The 20,990-nt window shown below is 41.1% G+C and overlaps 1 protein-coding gene across 1 annotated transcript; it reads left to right on the top strand.

Moving 5' to 3' along the window:
• Window positions 1-2,418: 2,418 nt before the first annotated feature.
• Window positions 2,419-20,832, top strand: RRH (retinal pigment epithelium-derived rhodopsin homolog; the record flags this gene model as incomplete). The annotated part of the gene is made up of 7 exons (XM_080697172.1): window positions 2,419-2,524; window positions 8,188-8,378; window positions 10,993-11,092; window positions 12,094-12,247; window positions 13,175-13,343; window positions 18,696-18,874; window positions 20,715-20,832. 7 exons carry the CDS (start codon window positions 2,419-2,421, stop codon window positions 20,830-20,832), a joined length of 1,017 nt encoding a protein of 338 aa, XP_080553298.1.
• Window positions 20,833-20,990: the final 158 nt, after the last annotated feature.

Raw genomic sequence — 20,990 nt, 5'->3', positions numbered from 1 at the left:
TTTTTATTCCTTCCCTCCCCCCCTTTTTTAAAGGATTTTAAAGGCTCAAAAGTTTTAAGATATTATTCACCATAAATAATATTTGATTGCCAACCACATGCTCAGATTCCCAGATGGGGATGTTACAAATGCAGTTGGGTTTGGTCATCACTGCTAGTGTAATAGGAAATAACCATGATGGCAATACCGTGATGTCAGCTGGGCATGATGGTACATTCCTGTGATCCCAGTGCTGGGGAGGCTGAGGCAGGAGGATCACAGGTTTGAGACCAACCTCAGCAACTTACTGAGACCTGGTCTCAACAACAACAAAGGACTGGGGTAATAGCACAGAGATTGAACCTCTTCTCTCTTCTCTAACTCCCCCCCCCCTCTTTTGGTGGTACTGGGGTTCAACCCTTCCAACTCCCGGCTACACTCCCAGACCTATTTTTACACTTTTTTATTTGGAAACAGGGTCTCTTAAGTCAGCAAGGCTGGCTTCGAACCTGCGCGATCCTCCTGTCTCCGCCTCCCAAGCCCAGCGGAACATCTCTCTTTGTTGTTTCTCAGAAGGAAATATCCACATTGTTAAATTTTCTATCAAAAAAAATTAAATGCGCGACTGTAGCCCTCTAGTGGCTCTAGTCTATGCTTACACTGTTAACAGTGGTGCATCTTCACATTTTTCAGAAGTTTTATTGAAACTTGCTTGGTGACGCACAGTTGTAATCCTAGTACTTGGGAGGCTGAGACAGGAGGATCTCAGGTTCACAGCCAGCCTCAGTTACTTAGGCTCTCAGCAACTTAGTGAGACCCTATTTCCAAATAAAGACTAAAATATAATGCTAGGGGTGTAGCTCAGAGGTAAATGCCCCTTGGTTCAATCCCCAGTACCACGCAAAAAACCAGGTTTTTTTTTTTTTTTTTTTTTTTTTTTTTGGTGGTACTGGGGTTCCTGGAAGCCCTTCTACCTCTGGGCTACACTCCCAGACCTATTTTATTTGGAAACAGGGTCTCTTATGCCAGCGCGGCTGGCTTCGAACCTGCGCGATCCTCCTGTCTCTGCCTCCCAAGTGTGGGGATTACAAGCGTGCGCCACCATGCCTGGTTCAAAAAACAGTTTTTTAAAAATATTTATTTATTATTTATTTATTTATTGCAGTACTGGGATGGAACCCGGGGCATTCTACCTCTGAGCTACACCCCCCAGCCCTATTTTTTTTATTTTTTATTGTGAAACAGGGTCTCACTGAGTTGCAAAGGGCCTCACTAGCTGAAGCTGTCTGTGAACCATGATCCTCCTGTCTCAGCCTCCCAAATGCTGGGATTACAAGCATGTGTCAACATGCCTGGCAAAAAAAAAAAAATTTATTGATTTTAAGAAGTTTGCTGTCGAATCATTTTAATGTTACATGGCATAAAGAATATGGAAAAAAGGTAGAGAAACCTTGTCATTCTCAATCCATGCTCATAATAGATTGCAATTAATTTTTCACATTATAACATGACAACACAGACCATTAGAATTACTGTGTACTTTGCAAGATGAATGGATGATTGAACCTGGCTACTTGGCTGAAGGGGTTACCATCACCATGTACTGTTAATTACTTGTGTATATCAAAAGACAGGGTAAATTAACTGAGGAGATGGTGGAGTGGTAGGTCATGCCAGATCCAGGCTATTGGTACCTGCATGTAGCTTTTGATAAATTAGACTTGTTGACCTGAAATTTATAGTATGGCATTTTATGGGGAAACAAGTTGCATGATGTTTATATATGTTTGTGTGAGTGTGTGTGTATATACCAAAATATATGTGTGTGTGTGTGTGTGTGTGTGTGTGTGTGTGTGTGTGTGTATAACATTCTCATTTGGTTTGAAAAAAGGGAAAATCCTCATAAGAAAGGATATAACTAGACAATATTGGCACCTAATGGAGAGGAAATATTTTTAAATATGGGGAAAAACTACTCTATCTACTTAAATTAAGAAAAGGGAACTGAAGTGGAAAAATTCAATGAGTTGATAGAAAATAGCCTTCTTAATTTGGTTACAGAGGACCAAGGCTAGTTCTTAATTTCAGGCAGAAATCAGTGAAGTTAGCTCCTGCACTTTCTGATTTTGTTTAAATAGGATGTGTGTGCTTGATAATCTGCTTAAATATAATACTGATGCCCAAATGGGCTAAAATATGTGGTAATTGGTATTTCTCTTTTTGTTTTCCTAATAAGCTGTTCCCTTGCTCTGGGAATTAAAAAATCCTTTCCTCTGGCCCAGTTACATTTGTTTAGGGAGGGCCTCTATGAAAAGGCCCTTCTTTGAGGTCTCTAAGTGGAAATGATTGATTCTGAAAAACGTTTTCTCATGGGCCTTTACAACAGTTTATAATTATCGAAGGCTTGTTATGAAGCGGTCTCGATCGCTGCCCTCCACAATGCTAAGGAATAATTTAGGTAACAGTTCAGACTCTAAAAACGAAGAAGGCTCTGTCTTTTCACAGACTGAACACAACATTGTTGCAGCTTACTTGATTCTGGCAGGTATGGACTTCTCCACTAACAGGTATCTTGCTTTGGAATGGGTAAAGAAGAGCAGGGGGGTTTCAGCTTTAGGCTGAATCCTAAACATGGCTGGCTTGCTTCTGCAGCAATTGAAAGGTTTGTACTCTTCCTGGACTGCAAACTTCAGAGAAGAGGATGTAAGTGAAAGGATAAATAAAGCACTGTTAACAGTGACTTAATCCCAGGATATTTTGATAATAATGTGAGAGCAGTGGGGTGGGGTTACAGAAAGTATTCTATAAAATAGTTTTAAAATAAAAGTCAAGCCGGGTATGGTGGCGCACGCTTGTAATCCCAGCATTGGGGAGGTTGAGACAGGAGGATCCGGGTTTGCAGACAGCCTCAGCTACTACTTAGTGAGGCCCTTTGCAACTCAGTGAGACCCTGTTTCAAAATAAAGACTAAAAAATAGGGATGGGGGGTGTAGCTCGGAGGTAGAATGCTTCAGGGTTCCATCCCCAGTAGAGAAAAAAAAAAAAAAATCAACCATATGTTTAGTTATTACATTGCCAACTTTTTTTTGGGGGGAGGAGTTTGTGTCATAGCAAAAGGTATTTTTATAACACTAGTCTCTTACATAATTCTCATAGTTTTCTTCTTGGTGATGGAATCTAGTTAAAGATTTAAAAGTTCTGGAAAGAAAATGAGTCCTAAAAAGGGAAGGTAGAGTGTATGTGGTACTGGCATTGAAGACAGGCTTTGAACATTCAGCTTCTTCCAGATGCTGTATCAGAAAATTCTTGAGCTTCGGAATTCATCTTTTATTATCTTTGAAACTGTGAGCGTGTTCCTCCACCTTTTTTGTTCGTGTGTGTGTGTGTGTGTGTGTGTGTGTGTGTGTGTTGCTGGGAATTGAACCCAGGACCATTCTACCTTCAAGCTGCACCCCTAGCCTGATTTTTTATTTTTTATTTTTGAAACAGGGTCTCACTAAATTGCAGAGGGCCTCACTAAGTAGCTGAGGCTGTCCGTGAACCCAGATCCTCCTTGTCTCAGCCTCCCAAGTACTGGATTACAAGGGTGCACCATCATGCCTGGCTTCCTGCTACCGCATCTCTTACAGATCTTGAGAAAGCTTGATCAGGGGATCAAATACGTGTATTGTCCAACTTTCTGTCCTAGATCTTGTGTGTGTGTGTGTGTGTGTGTGTGTGTGTGTGTGTGTGTTACTAAGGGTGGAACCCAGGGGCTTTCTACCTACGAGCTATACTCCCAGACCTATATTATACTTTATTTGGAAACAGGGTCTCACTAAGTAGCTGAGGCTGGCTTCGAAACTGTGCGATCCTCCTGTCTCAGCCTCCCAAACGCTGGGATTACAAGCGTGTGCCACCACGCCCGGCTTCTGTCCTAGATCTTATTGAACATATTTTCTGTGTATTTTTTTCTTACTGGAGTTTGAACCAAGGGACATATTACCTCAGGCCTTATTTTGAAAGAGACTCTTGCTAAATTGCTGAGGCTGGCCTCAAACCTATGATCCTCCTGTCTCAGCATCCCAAGTACTAGTATTACAGGTATACACCACTGCACCAGACTTCCTGGTAATTTCTTTATATCCAACATCAGTCTCATAAAACTGCAGTCAATTGTGGTCCGGCTTTTATTTTTAAACAGGATCTTGCTACTTGCTGACTTCAAACCTGAGATCCTCCTGTCTCAGATTGCCAAGAATGGAATTGCAGTCAATGCACCACCACACCCAGGTGTGTCCAACTTTAACTCTTTAACTGAACTCAAAGATAGCTCCTCCTGCCCCAAATCTGGTCTTCCCCCGGTATATTTGTACCTTGACGAACACCACCATCTACTTAGGAGCAAGTACACACACACACACACACACACACACACACACACACACACACACACACACACAACACAGAGTCATCTTTGACGGTCCCCCTCCTCTCCCAATCCCCAAATTTGATAATCAATTCTACCATCTAGCTCTTGAACGTGTCTACCTATTACTGTCCCCACTCCCTCCTCATATAACGTAGTGTTCTCCACACAGTCCCTCAGCTACCACGATAGTGCCTTTCTGACTGCAGATCAGACGGCATCATTCCTGTCTAGGCCTCAGTGACGCCGTCTCCTCACAGCTCACATGTACTCGACCACCTTTTCTGTCTCTCCTTCTCACCTTTCATTTTACAATCACCCCTAATGAGTTATTTCATATCTTCAAGTTCACCACGCCTCCTTATACCCTGGACTGGGGACAGGGAGAGTGCTCAAGTGTATGAAATTAGTAAAATGTCTGAGCAATGGGAGTAAAAAGTTTGTAGATGCTAAGCCTAAATTAAAGATTAAATTAAAAACTAACTTGCCACACACACACACACACACACACACACACACACACACACACACACGATCTAGGACAGAAAGTTGGACAATACACGTATTTGCTAAGGCAGAGTTGAAAAAAAGATTCAGATTAAGAGGGCTGTGCCAGTGAGATTGGAGGAAAGCCACAGACACCAAGGGGAAATATTTCAAGAGCGGAATGATCCATGAGGAGTGCTGTTTAGAATGCAAACTGAAGAGCCGGGCGTGGTGGTGCACGCTTGTAATCCTCGTGCTTGGGAGGCTGAGACAGGAGGATCGCGCAGGTTCGAAGCCAGCCTCAGCTGGCTTAAGAGCCTGTTTCCAAAAATTAAAAAATAGGTCTGGGAGTGTAGCCCGGAGGTAGAAGGCCCCTGGGTTCTATCCCCAGTACCACCAAAGGGAAAAAAAAATGCAAACTGAGAGATGGTACTTAGCTGAGACCTAACTGAACTGACCCACTGTCTACTCATTATAAAACGTCTACACCTAGGGAAATAAAACATGCTTAAGACAGCTATAGACAGAATAGAGAAGAGAGCTAAATTGTTTACTTGGTACCTTAGACTCCCTCTAAAATAAAGTTATTTGGTAGGCAGGAATTTACTACGCTATGTTTTTATCTGGCTTTTTAAAGCAGTGGATTTATAGCCAGAAAAAGTCTTCATTAATTTTTTTGCAGTATTTCTTGTATGCATGCTAAAATATTAGATAACAAATACAGGGTCAAAGAATCATCAGATTTTCTCTTTTTGTTGGTTTTGTCTTGGTAGTGGTGGTACTGAGCTTGAATCCAGGACCTCACACATTCTAGGCAAGAGCTTTACAGCTGAGCTACTCTCTAGCAAATTTACTATCATTTTGTGTTAATTATGCTCACAAGAATAATATAAATTAAGCTTAATTATGAGTTGTAGTTGTGGTTCATTTGTTAAATAAATTTGTTATATGCCACGTACTCATCGAACATGGAATTCATTATGTGCCTGATATCTACATGAGAAGACTAATAAGATAAGAGATAATAAGGCATCATGATTAAGTATAATATAGGTAAGTACTTTGGGACTTCAGGGAGAAGAGTATTTAGCACTGTGGGTAGAAGATGACTTTGGGGCAGAATTGGGACTGGACTGGACTTTAAAGGAAAACCCAGTGGAAAGGAGTAGAATGTTTCCAACGGGAAAAATATGAATCAGGATTGACAACAAGCATGGTGCATTTGATAAATTACTGGAATGGAGGGCTTGTTTGGCAAGGGTGGAGCTTTACTCACAGTGACAACAAAGATGCCGAGTATTTGGTTGGGGTATTTGGATTTTTTTCCTACAGGCCACGGTGAATATCAGAGGTTTCTGAGGAGAAGAGCCATGGTTAATTCTAAGCTGTAGCAAGCCTATTCTGCCAGGGGTGTGTGGTGGAAAAAAAAGGACTGAAAGATTAGTGTTAACAGGATATTAAGATGAAAGTTTTGATTGAAGTGCCAAGATATAGTGAAGTTCTTACTTGGCTGACCCTTTTGTGTATAGGTGCTTGCAAATCTTCCCTGTTTCTTTTACAATAACTGGGGATTGCTTACCAAGTACTTTTCTTCATGGAAAATACCATTCTATTTGTTTGTTACATAATCTTCCATTAGTCCCTAGGAGTTGGATAATGGTTCTAGCCCCTCCTCCCCACTGAAATCTATTTCCATCCCACGCCATCATTAGACCTAGCATAGCCTGTTCGTGTCTTATGGAAAACATGCATTCCCTGCAGCTTAGAGTGATGGGGTGTGTCCATACAGTGCCTAAGGAGATGCGGCCTATGGCCTAAGGCAAAACTTTAAATAAAGTGATTCAGCAAAAAAGGGGCAAAGATGGCATCTCATCTGGAGGAAGCTAGGAAGGCGTGGTTTTCCCATTCATTATGGGTGGGGATACTGAGCGGTTTTTCCCTTTCTACCTTTAAAGGAGCTTCCTGCACACATGAATGGCTCATGTACTGGCCTGGGATTGGCTGTGAACTACGTGCTAGTGATCTTTATCCCGGATAGGCTAGGCTATTTCTCATGGGAATTCCCCTCGTGGCTTGGTGCTATAAATATGATTGTTTGGAGAGAAATAAATGAGATCTTGCTTGACTTGACTCCCGGCTCGTGGGTTTGTGTTCGAGTCGTCTCGCCAAGCCCCGCCAGCTGTCGGGCAGGATTCCCGACATTAGAGGATGTCGATCAGGTTGACATGCGCAATCTTTACTCAACAACATCTCTCGTTGTAAGTTAATACGCTCGCCCTCTGATCCATAAGCCGAGTCATCAATCGTCTCAATCCAGGCAACTCTGAGGCACTGAAAACATTAAGTTTTAGACTGTGAGGCTGAGCGTCAGATTCCAGGTTGTGGAAATTTGGCTAAGGTGAGAGGTCACCTCTGATCCCAGTGGACCAGAAAGCTGGCTCCACTTGCTGCTTGGACAGTCAAGTCATGCAGTGTGCATTGTTCTACAGGTGTGTGTGTGTGTGTGTGTGTGTGTGTGTGTGTGTGTGTGTGTGATAATGGGAATTCTATCTATGAGCATTCTACTTCTGAGCTATCCCCCCAACCCATTTTATTATTTTTTTAAAGTTTGGAAGCAGAGTCTTGCTAAGTTGTTGAGGGTCTCCCTAAATTGTGGAGGCTGGACTCAAACCTGTGATTCTCCTGTCTCAGTCTACCAAGTGCTGGAATTACACGTGTGAATCACCAAGTGTAGATGTTACTTTTTAAGGAACAGCAGAAACTCTTTAAATAAATGAACCTAAACCTGGCATGGTGGCACATGCCTGTAATCCCACTACTTGGGAGGCTGAGACAGGAGGATCACAGGTTCAAAGATAGCCTCAAAAACTTGGTGAGGCTTCTAGCAACTTAGTGAGGCCCTGTTTCCAAATAAGAGTCAAAATAGGAGCACTGGGAACTAGCCAGAGGGTAGATGGCCTGTGAGTTTCATTCCCAGTACCACACACACCCATATACAAACACAAACAAAGCAAACCCTACCATGCATTAGGGGGGCTTAAATATTTAATTTTGATCCTACTTTTTTTTATTTGCAGGTCTGGGGATGGAACCCAGGGGCATTCAACCTCCGAACGACAGCCCCTGCCCTGTTTTTTGTTCTGGGTCTCACTGAATTGCAGAGGGCCTCACTAAGTAGCTGAGGCTGTCTGCAAACTGCGATCCTCTGGTCTCAGCCTCCCAAATGCTGGGATTACAAGCATGCACCACCACGCCCAGCTTGATTCTACTTTTAAACATTAAAAAGTATATGACATTTTTGTATGTGTTCCCAGGTGTGATAAGTATTCTCAGCAACATAATAGTTCTGGGTATCTTCATTAAGTACAAGGAACTTCGGACGCCTACGAATGCCATTATTATTAACCTGGCCTTTACTGATATAGGGGTCAGCAGCATTGGCTACCCCATGTCTGCTGCTTCAGATCTGCACGGAAGTTGGAGATTTGGATATGCAGGCTGTCAGGTATTGGGGATCTTTGGGATCAAAGCAAAGTAGCTCCAAGACATGTAAATTTAAATGTTTTTTTTTTAAATCTCAAGAATTAAAATCAAGTAAGATATTGCAGAATAATAAATATGTAATAAATATGATGCTTTCATAGAAAACAGCTTCAGAAGTGACTGAGGACACATTCTTTAAGAAGAGAAGTAAAATCACTAATGACTGTTGGGTATTCAAAATTCTCTCAACCTGAAGGAAAACATAAAACAACTAACATTTAACTAGAGAAGAAGTGATAATATCCATATTCATATGTAAATTTGCCTGTTGCAAATTCAAAAGGAAATACTCTACTTTTATTTGAAACAAAATAGTGATAATCTTAATATCTAAGGAATGTAGTTGTATATCAGGTTGTTGTGTTTTTTACTATATATTTTATATTTTTATTTCTATTTTTGCCTTTATGGGAATTATTATTAAATATGTTCACTATTATTTTTACTGACAATGATATGAGTTAAAATTAATTTACACTAGGATAATCGGCAAATATGATTCTGGCCAATTTTTTTTCTGTGTGTGTGTGTGTGTGTGTGTGTGTGTGTGTGTGTGTGTGACTGGGGATGGAACCCAGGGGCGGGCATCCAATCCCTGAGCTCTATCCTCTGCCCTATTTTTTATTCTTAATTTTGAAACAGGATCTCACTGAGTTGCAGAGGGCCTAAGTAGCTGAGGCTGGCCAATTTTTAATTAATAGGTTTTTATAGATTCCTATTATAAGTGATGAGATTATAGAGGAAAAATTAGAGTAACAGAGAATACTAGAAGCCCATGTTTTGTCAAATCTTAATATTTTTAAACTATGCTTCAAGTTGTTTTTCTTTTTAAAGATATAAAAATTCAAAGATACTGTCAGAGGCCATTTCATACAGTCTCCAATACTATTTCATTCTCTCCATGAGTGTTTTTCTTATTGTACTTTTGCACACAAAAGTCAGATAATGTTTGAGTGTTTTAAATTTTGCACAAATGATATTGTATTGCTTGTATTATGCTATTCCTTTTCAATGCTAGTTATTCTGTTATGCTAGTTATTAGGTTAATCTATGTTAATGGGTGAGGCTGTAAGTTACTTATTTTAATTGCTATATAATATTCCATTGTATGAACATAGCCCAATGTACTTTTTCGTTTTTCTGTGACTAAACATTTGTTGCCAGTTATTTTCTTTAACAAACAAAGCTTCAATAAATATTCTTATACTTGTTTCTATCTGCAACATGTTTCTCTAGATTGTTGTTCGGGGAGGAAGGATTGGGTTGTAGAGAATGTCTATTTTTAACAGCTTGCTCTCCAAAATGTTCCAATTACAGTGATTTCATTTATTCCAATTATTTCAGTTTGATAACTCCACTTTCTCCCCAAATACTAGGGATTGCTAGACCACTTTCTCCCAAAATACTAGAGATTGCTAGACTTTTAAATTTTTATTATTTTTGCTGGGTGTGGTGGCACAAACTAGTAATCCCAGTATCTGGCAGGCTCACAGACAGATTCAGCAACGTAGCAAGACTCTGGCAATTTAATGAAATTCTGTTTCAAAACAAAATATAAAAAGTTATGGGGGGCCGGGCGTGGTGGCGCACGCTTGTAATCCCAGCATTCGGGAGGCTGAGACTGGAGGATCGCGGTTCACGGGCAGCCTCAGCTACTTAGTGAGGCCTTTCGCAACTTAATGAGACCCTGTTTCAAAATAAAGAATAAAAATATTGGGCAGGGGGTATAGCTCGGAGGTCAAATGCCTCTGGGTTCCATCCCCAGACCTGCCAAAAAAAAAAAAAAAAGAAAAAAAAGATATGGGGGTGTAGCCTGGAGGTAGAATGCTCTGGGTTCAATTCCCAGTACCAAGAAAAAAAATCATCATTTTTTGTATGAGCTGATATCATTTGTATCTTATTGAATACTTACTGTGGTTGGATTTCTCATGCCATCAACATTCATGTGTCACTGGGCTTGGATGAAAAGCCCATTAATCATTTGGCCAGTTTTTTTTTTTTTTTTTTTTTTTGAGTTTGCCTTTTACTCCTGTTGAAGTACCTCTTTTGAATACTAAGCTTTTGGTAATTTATATGCATTCTCACTGTAATTTATGGCTTGCTTTGCACTTTGTTTTTAGAATATGTTGTATAGAAGTTTCACCTTAAGTGTTAAAATTTAAAAAATTAATGAGATACTGAAACACTTTCATAAATTTTCTTTTGTGTGTGGTATTAGGGATTTAATACAGGCTCATTCTAACTCTGAGCTACACCCCAGCCCTATTTTATTATTTATTTTGAAACAAGGTGTCACTAAGTTTCTATGGGCCTTACTAAGTTGCTGAGGCTGGCTGTGAACCTGCAACCTTCCCATCTCAGTCTCCCAGGTACTGTAATTACAAGGGTGTGCCCCCGTGACTGACATGATCGCTATTATTAAACCAGTTACAATTTGATAACAGAAGATATATTTTAAAATAGCAAGATAAAAACCCTTAATATAATTTGAAATATATTTAATGATGAGTCAAAATTTTAAATGTTTCTCGGGAGGGTGTTTAGGATGGTGGATTCTTTCTGATTTTGGTTTTCAGATTTATGCTGGATTGAACATCTTTTTTGGAATGGCAAGCATTGGGTTGCTCACCGTGGTGGCTGTGGATCGGTACCTGACCATTTGCCGACCCGACATAGGTACAGCAGCACTTTCCTCAAAGAAGCCATTAATCACCCAGTGGCCACTTAACCTATGTGCTCTTCAAAATGTCAACATGAGCCAGAGTGATGGCAGTGATGGCACACGCCTGGAAGCTCAGTATTTGGGAGGCTGAGACAGGAGGATTCCAGATTCAAAGTCTGCCTCAGCAATGTAGCAAGGCCTTCAGAATATAGTGAGATAGGGCTGGGAGTGTAGCTTGGAGGTAGAATTTTCCTGGGTTCAATCCCTAGTAAGACACAGGAAAAAAAATAGTCAATATAATATTTTTATACAAAAGTTTTTTTTAATTTCTATGCAATTTTTATGAAAATTAATGACGAAAATAAATTTCCTATTTTGAACCTCTTTTCTGGTATAGTGCCTTCTAGTTGCATGTTTTGATACTAAGGAAATACAACAATGTTTTGTAATCAGAGTCAGTCCCATTTCTCTAGCAATCCTCGTTCAGGTTTCTGTGGCTTCCTTTTACTCGTACAATTCCTATTTCACAAGGCCGCCTGCAAGGTCCTGCAGGATCTGGCCCTGGTGGCCTCTGGGCCTTGGCGAGGCTGCTCTCACTTTGGGGCTTTTGTCTATGTTATTTTCCTTGGCCTCTAAAGTCCTCCCTACTTATCCTCTGGCTGATCCTTCTTGTCATTCAGGTTTCAGCTAATATGTCATTTTTTCCCACAATGTGCATCATGTGAATAGGCTTTGAGTGAGCTAAAGTACTCTGTAAAGAATCTTGATAGCAATTTTGAATCATTAAAGCAGAGTCTGATAATTCCAAATGATGCTACCTTTTTTTTTTTTTGCAGTACCGGGGATGGAACCCAGGGGCATTGTACCCCTGAGTTATACCCCCAACCCTATTTTTATTCTTTATTTTGAAACAGGGTCTTACTGAGTTGCAAAGTGCCTCACTAAGTAGCCAAGGCTGTCCGTGAGCCGTGAGCCTCCTGAATGTGATGATAATATTTAATGTGCTTGTTCATAGGAAGAAGAATGACCACCAACACTTATGTCGGCATGATCCTGGGGGCCTGGATCAATGGCCTGTTTTGGGCTTTGATGCCCATCGCAGGGTGGGCTAGTTATGCCCCCGATCCCACTGGGGCTACGTGTACCATCAATTGGAGGAAAAATGATGTGTAAGAGTCATGTTTACACATTACAGTTGAATGCCTCTGCAGGACATATTTTCTCTCCCTCTGGATTTAAGCTCCTTCGTTTCTACAAAATGTGGCCGGGTGCTTGCTTGGTAGTGATAATGTGATTCAAACAGGAGTCAGAATAGAAGGCTGAATTGTGCTTGTTGCAAGTAAAGGTTAGCCAGCTCTCTATGGCCCCCTCACGCTGTCACCCTTCCTCTGTCCTCTCTCAAGGCAGTTCTGGGGTACCAATCACCCTTCCAATATGTGCACATCCTAGAATTAAGACTGTGAGCAGGAAAGGGGTTAGTGAAGTTAGAGGGCAAGCAGCACCGGCCAAAGTCCAGGCTGCCTCCTTGTGATCTTCTCAAGATGGCTGGGTGTTGGAGAACATTCTGAGAGCTAGGCAGCAAAAGTGCAGTCACTTAGAGGCTTTGCCTGCAAATTAGTGATGCTCCTCTATATTTTCCAAGAAACTGAGGATCATTTAGTTTATTAAGAGAGATGAGAGATAATTTGGAAAAACAAATAGAAAATTTTCAAGTCTCACTATATCTACACCTAAAACTTTTTCTGTTGCATCAAAAAATAAATAATTTGGGCTTTCTTTATGGGCCAGATGATCTCTGTTGCAGTTATCAGCTCTGCCATCTGACTGCAAAAGCAGCTTTCTACAGTATGTAAATGAATGTAGCCGTGCTCCCATAAAACTTTCTGAACAAAGTTAGCTGGCTGGCTGGCACTGGCCTGTCTACAGGCCATACCTTAATAATCTCTGGTCTAAGTGAACTAAAAGTCAAACATAATTTCTAAAATTTTTAACAATAAAATGACTGTCGGTATTGCTTCTAATATTTATCTCCTCTTTCTCCTCCCCCCAGTTAGGGCATTAAAAGAGTAGTCATTATTGCCTCTTCTTATTTCCAGATCTTTTGTGTCTTACACGATGACAGTTATTGCGATAAATTTTATTGTGCCCTTGACAGTGATGTTTTACTGCTATTACCACATCGCTCGATCCATTAAACATCATGATACTAGTAATTGCACTGCGTACCTCAACAGAGATTGGTCCAATCAGGTAGATGTAACAAAGGTAAGAAGTCAAAATCCTTGAAAAGTTTTTACAAAAATCAAAAATCCTTTTTACAAAAATCCTTGAAAAGCTTTCACAAAAATCAGAATACTATAGTGATACATGCATGTGTATGTTTACAGCAGCACAACTCACAATGGCCAAGCTATGGAGCCAACGTAGGTGTCCATCAACAGATGAGTGGATAACGATAATGTGGTTTATACACACAGTAAAGTGTTACTTAGCCACGACAAGGAACACAATTATGTCATGTTCAGGAAGGTGTATAGAACTACAGAATATTATGCTACATGAGACCAGTCAGTCTCAGAAAGTCAAAGGTTGTATGTTTTCTCCCATTTCAGAAGCTAGAGAGAAAATAAGAAACAAAAAGGACTTTATATGAATAAGGAGAGAGACCAGTAGAATAGTGAAAGGACTGGGGGAGGAGGAAAGGAAAGCGGAGGAAGGAAACAGGTCAAATAATGTCGTGTCCGTTCATGGAGGAATCACATCCAACCTCCCTAACAGGTACAGGAGGGGTTGGTAGTGGGGGGAGCCCAGAGGGAAGCAAGTCAAGTGCTATGTGCCTGCATGTCTGCTTCACTTTCAGTATTGCTATGATGTGTAATTACAATGCACCAGTAAAAGTGTAAAAAAGAAAGAAACCTGGGGGGCTATATAAAATAATAAAACCTTCATGTGTTTTATAGTTTCAATTGAGCCGGGTGTGGTGGTGCACACTTGTAATCCCAGTACTTGGGAGGCTGAGACAGGAGGATCATGGTTCCTGGACAGTCTCAGCTACTTAGGCCCTTTACAACTTAGCGAGACCCTGTTTCACAATAAAAAATAAAAAATAGGTCTGGGGGTGAGGCTCGGAGGTAGAATGCCCCTGGGTTCAATCTCCAGTACTGCAAAAAAAAAAAAAAAAAGTTTCAATTAACTTGAAAACATGTTAGAAATCATAGATATATCAAAGTGTTCAATTAAAAAAATATACCATCTTAGTTTGGTATGTTGCTGCACCTCTGAAATCCCAGTACTTGGGAGGCTGAGACAGAAGGATCACAGATTGGAGACCAGCCTCAACAATTTAGCAAGACCCTCATCAACTTAGTGAGATGCTGTTTCAAAAATAAAATAATAAAAAGGCCGGAGGTGTTTCTTGGAGGCAGAACACCCCTGAGTTCAATCCCTACTTATATATAAGTATATACATACATTTATTTATATATAATTAAATAAATTTAATTATATATAATTATGTATATATAATTAAACACATAGTTAATTCAGGTAAAATGTGATGAGACCCAGTTAAATGGATTTTGTAAAAAAACTCTTCTCTAATATAATATGTCATACAAAAATCTCACAGTTGAGAGTCTTAGGGCCTGCCTGGCCTCCTTCCCTCACTCTGTCACTTCCCTGCTCCCTCTTCTGGTTTTCCATGTTCCAGGCTGTTAGGCTGTTTGTGCTGGTGGTCGTCGCTGGACTCCCTGTACAGGCGGCCAGGGTTCATTCCATACGGCTGGCCTGCCCACCCTCTGCTGCGCCTTTTTCTCCTCATCCTGTCAGTCAGTGTGTGCACAGTATCCCGTTGGGCGAAGGCTTTTTCTCTCCTCTCAGTCTGTCCAAACACATTACAGACCGGGCTCACTCTGTCCTCTTCTTGGCGCCATCCTTCCTGGTACCCTTGAGCCCTTACTCTTCTCTGCAGTGTATCCTTCTGAGACCGCTGCTCAGAAAGCATCCTTGTCCCCAGCTCTGCCGCATCACCAGTGGGCAGGCCTGTCACTGCTTTCCAGCCTCTTTTCTGGATTGTCGTTCCCGCCTTCTCTCCCTCCAAATCGGTGGACACAAGCTCTAGTGAATTCTGAGGTTACAAGGGAGATAAAATTTTTAAACTTGCCAGTTGTGGTGGTGCACCCTTGTAATCCTAGTACTTGGGAGGCTGAGACAGGAGGATTGTGGTTTGCAGACAGCCTCAACTACTTAGTGAGGCCCTCTGCAACTTAGTGAAAACTTTTTTCAAAATAAAGAATAAAAAAAAAAAAGGGCTCGGGGTGTGGCTCAGAGATAAAATGCCCTTGGGTTCCATTACCAGTATGGAAAAAAAAAAAGTCCTAATTTTCCTGTTTTATTTGGCTGATTGTTTACCTGGTCTAGAATCATGTGTACAAAAGTAACATTTAACAAATGTTTGTTTGTGGTATTGAGGATTGAACCCACGAGTATTCCATCTCAAAGCTACACCTCCAGGCTTTTTAATTTTAATTTTTATGTTTTTGAAACAGTCTTGCTAGGTTGCTGAGGGTTTCCTAAGTTGCTGGGGCTGGCGGCAAACCTGTGCTACTTCTGCCTCAACCTCCCAAGTACTGGGATTCCAGGTCCGCACCACCATGCCAGCTGACGTTCAATGAATTTTGAAGGCACTGCTCTACCTAGTCCACTGTTTTCTGTGTTGCTATCACAAGAGGCTGGTTTTCTACTTTCACACGATACACCTTGGTGTGGGTCTTTGCTCACCCTGTGCAGAGCACCTGCTGGGAGTACTCAGCGTGGAGACTCAGTCCTCCCCTACTGGGAGGCTTCTTGTGCTATTCCTCTGGCAATTCCTACCTCTCTGTTTTCTCTTTTCTCTTTTACTGGAAGTCCTTTTATTTAGATATTTAATTTTATTTTTATTTTCCTTAAGTAGATTCTCATAGGCTTGTTCTCTCTCTCTCTCTCTCTCTCTCTCTCTCTCTCTCTCTCTCTCTCTCTCTCTCTCTCTCTCTCTCTCATTTTTTTGCTTGTTTGTTTCTAGTTTCTGGAAGATTTCTTCAACCATATCCAGATATGTGTTGAGGTGATAATGAAGCACAAGTTTTGAATACAAAATTTAAGAGAGCAAATAAAAAATGTAGTAGTTTAATACAGTAATTAAAAAAATCAAAATTAGTGTACAAACTTTGTTGCACAAAATATAAAATTTTAAACAAAGACAATATTTGACCTTCTTCGCTCACCTCCCCCTAGCCCCAGTCTGGCAATATCATATCATTCAATATTTTAATTACATTTTAAAAATTTCTACTCTCACTTTTATAAATAGGACAAAACCATTTTTATAGATAAAAGTTATTTTATGCACTGTCTTGCTTTTTAATAGCCTCTTCTTGTTTTGTGGCTGTAGCTCATGTCCTGTGATGACTGACATTACGCATGTATTTACATCATTTGTGCTCAGTCCATTTCTTCGTGGTGCACTGAGTTCTGCCCTGCTTTGCTCTGCCCGTCAGTGTGTATCCTGTGTATCCTCAGTGTCTGGTGTCAGTACTGCCCCTTCACATTTGCGTGTGATGCTCTAAAAAGCTGACTGTAAGCTCAGAGGTGCCCACCCGCTGGGCTGTGTCTTGGGGGTTTCTGACTGTGTTTCCAGTTGTTTTATCCTGGGCTGGTCAGTTTCCAAGGAGACGGTGCTTTCACCTGGGTGGGAGGTATAAGCTCTCAGTGCCCGGTGCAGACGCCTTTGCTCTCAGTACAGTCAATAGCGTCAGCTGAGCCCAGGCTCCCTGACATCTGTGTTTTCCTCTATTACCTTCCTAATGCTGAGCTTCTGAGATTCTTCCAGAAAGAGGAAGTGGCAGTTGCTACGTGGAACTGGAGAGGGGATTTGGGAGTCTATTTTATTCTGTTGCAAATTTCACTCAGTTCTCTTGAGTTCCACGTGCCCCCCCCCCCCCCCCCCCGATTCAGAGCCATCCGGTACTTTCAGATCCTAGACTTCTATAGTCCTAGAGAATGAATCCATCTGTATCTAGAGTTTGTTAAATATTTTCTTATTTGGGCGTCGTGGCCCACGCTTGTAATCTCAGTACTTGGGAGGCTGAGACAGGAGGCTTGCAGGTGAGAGGACAGCTTAAGCAAGTAGTGAGACTCTCATCAACCTAGCAAGACCCTGTTTCAAAATAAGAAAAAATAAAAAATCAGGCTGGAGGTGTAGCTCAGAGGTAGAATTCTCCTGGGCTTAATCCCCGGTATCCCCCAAATAAACTTTTTTAATTTATTCTTTAATCATTGTCATGTTTGGTAAGTAATTAGTCACTTATCCAATGGCTATTGCTTCAAATTTAAAAATACCAAACTATCATTTAATCTCCGATTCTCTGTCCTTATGGGTTTATGCCTTTTTAAACCTCTTTTTCATCATTGTAGGAGCAAAGAGAAAGGAGCAATGTAAAAATTATCATTTTTTTTCATTTAAACAAGATGCAATGGAGCTATCTACAAACTTATCTGCACTGTATATAAAATATATTCAGCTTAAATGGCCTGAACTCAAGATAGAACTTTGTTTCAGATTGCATCTAGAAAGTTTTTTTAGATTATGTAAAATCACAATGTGAGATGCATTAGCTTTTCATGACTGTGACAAAGTGCTTAGGAGATTTCAACTTAAAAGAAGGATTTATTGTAGCTCAGTTTCAGAGGTTCCAGTCCCTCATCACTTGGCCCCATTGCTGTAGAAGAGGTTTGTGGGGCGTCCGAACATCATGGCCAAAAGCTCAGGGTAGAGCAGGGTCACTCACCTCACAGTGGCCAGGGGAGAGGAGAGGGGAGGGTGAAGGGGAGAGAGAGGGGAAAGGAGAGGAGAAGAGAGAGAGGAGGGAGGAGGAGGAGGGAGAGGGAGGAGGAAAAAAAGAGGGAGAGAGGGAGGTAAGAGGAAGAGGTAAGAGGGGGGAGAGAGGAGAAAGAGAAGGGGGAGAGGGAGATGGGGAGGGGAGAGAGGAAGAGAGTGAGTGAGCAAGAGGAAGCGCATTGCATGGTGCAGGCACTAGAAGTGTGTTCTTATCTTTCGTCAGAGCTAGCGTTTGTACTCTGCTAACACACCAAAGAAATATGGCATTCTTTAATTCTATGTACCATTCTTAAAAGTGATGTCATGTATTGACCAACATGCCTATTTTGTTGTCAATGACGACTTCAAGCCTCTAAACAAAAACAGTCAAAGCACCAGGCATGGTGGTGCAGCCTGTGACTCCAGTGCTTGGGAAGTGGAGACAGGAGAATGGCAGGTTCAAGGTCAGCATCTGGTAATTTAGTGACTGAGACACTGTTTCAAATAAAATAGTGCCGGGGGGTGTAGCTCAGAAGTATCCCTCCACTGGGTTCAATACCCAGTTAACACGTGCGTGCGCGCACACAACACACCCACAACACACACACACAGCAATAAGGGCAGAATCTCAGCTGTTTCTTTATGTCACAACAACATAAACTTACTAAATTCCAATCTTGATAGATTTGTATGATATTTTGGGTGGGTTAACTATGTAAATATTTTGTGTAGTTGTGCTTGGCAAATGTCCCTTTCTTTTTCAGATGTCTGTGATAATGATACTGATGTTTCTGGTGGCGTGGTCCCCCTACTCCATCGTGTGCTTATGGGCTTCTTTTGGTGACCCCAAGAAGATCCCGCCTTCAATGGCTATTATAGCTCCACTGTTTGCAAAATCGTCGACATTCTACAACCCCTGTATTTATGTGGTTGCTAATAAAAAGTACGTATAGAAAGAATGGTAAAAGTGTGGTGGATAAGCCAGGCATGGTGGTGCACATCTGGAATCCCAGCTACAGTCTCGGGCAGGAGGATTACAAGTGCAAGGCCAGGTGGGGTTATTTATTTATTTATTTATTTGGTGGTACTGGAGATGGAACCCAGAGGCTTTCTACCTCTGGGCTATACTCCCAGACCTATTTTATATTTTATTTAGAAACAGGGTCTCACTAAGTTGCTGAGAGCCTCACTAAGTAGCTGAGGCTGGCTTTGAACCTGTGCGCTCCTCCTGTCTCAGCCTCCCAAACGCGGGGATTACAAGCGTGCACCACCACCGCCTGGCTCAGGTTGGGTTATTTAGTCAGACCCTATCTCAAAATAAACATTTTTAAAAATTGTCTGGGAATATAGCTCAGTGGTTGAGTGTCCTGGGTTCAATTCCCAGCTAAACACACACACACACACACACACACACACACACACACACACACACACCAGTGAATAGTGTTTTAACTTCAGCCTAGTATAAAATTGTTTGGTTTATGTAACCAGTGCAGCATCTAAGACCTTAAATATCTAGAGTTCCAGTTTTGTGATACACTCTTCCCACACGGTGGCATAGATGATCTTGGGCAATACAACACTCATGTTCTATCAGCCAAGTATGCCCAGAAGCAAGCTTCATCTCAGAGGGCTCTGTGGCAGAAAAGCCTCTGATTGGTCAGCTTGGTTCTAATTTTTACCCCATTTCAAATACATGGTTTCTACTACCAGAAAATCAGCAAGTTAATGTTGAGCTCTCTTAGTGAGTAGCATGACCATATATTTATTAGAAGACATGGTCACATGCAAGAGAAATCCCATGCTAACATAAAGGGCTTCAGGGCTGGGTAGTCATTTAGGAATAAAGAATTATCTCCCCCTACCCGCCTTTTTTTTTTTTTTTTTTAACTCTCAGCAAAGAATTCCTTTCCTTACTCCTCATTAAAGTTTAGATTATTTTGTTTCCTGTTACTGCTGGAAGATTATTTGGCTAGAAAAATCTCAGCAGAGGTCAGGTAATTTGATCCTGGAGCCACAATGCTGCTTCTATAAACGCATGTAGTTCTGCGCATGCGTGGGAGAGTAGTTATAGCTGCAGGCATGGCAAAGAGCGCACGCATTTTAAGACCAAACAGACAACACGAGGAGAACAAAGAACAAGTTTAAACTCAGTCAGCAGGCAGTTCTTTTGGAAAGGTCATTCTCAAGGCCCCTTGCTCCCCATAGTCAACTGGCCTTTGCCCAGAGGAACAAATATAGGAAATACACATCCTTAGTTAAAAATGTAACTCATTACACTTGACATTTGAAGTGTCATTTTTTTATGAATGAAGACACAAAAATTTTTAATAAATACTAGCAATTTGCATCCAAAACTACATCAAGAAGATTGTGCACCATGACCAAATTGGGTTCAGGGTTGCAAGGCTGGTTCAACATACATAAGTCAATAAACACAATTAATTCGTCATAGGGAAAAGATAAACAACAGTGAAACCTGAAGTGTCCAGCAGACTTTTAAAACCTTCCTCGTCTGTGTGAAGTGTCATTTTATACATGCATCGTTATTTATTTTATTACGTCTTAAATGTTTACAATCAATGGTGCAAAATTGATCTTTAATTATACCATATATGGTACACGTTTATAGAGGTTTTTTAACAGTAGATGTTAGAATTGGAAGCAGAAATTTATTTGGAAATGACGATTGAGAGTAGTTGTACCTTAGCCATTTTTGAAAATACTTTAAAAGTTCCATGTCATTGATAGGATAATGCCATATTTCCTCCTTTTTATTGTAGGTTTCGGAGGGCAATGTTTGCCATGCTCAGATGTCAGGCTCACCAAGCAACGCCCGTGACAAGTATTTTACCAATGGATGTGTCTCAAAGCCCATTGGCTACTGGAAGGAGAATCTGAAATAAGAAAAGCACTACAATCCTCACTATCCAGCATTGTATTTGTGGTGTGCTTTTGGAATCTCTTAATTATGTTTTCTATATGGGCCCATATAGAACAAGTGCCAACATAGATTTTAGTCCTATAAGATTAAATTTGCATGTGCAGCTCACAGTTCT

This window comes from Muscardinus avellanarius (genome assembly GCF_963383645.1).
Source record: "Muscardinus avellanarius genome assembly, chromosome: 6".
Classification (NCBI taxonomy): Eukaryota; Metazoa; Chordata; class Mammalia; order Rodentia; family Gliridae; genus Muscardinus; species Muscardinus avellanarius.
The sequence above is the reverse complement of the archived record's forward strand: the minus strand, read 5'-3'. Positions and strand labels throughout refer to the sequence as shown.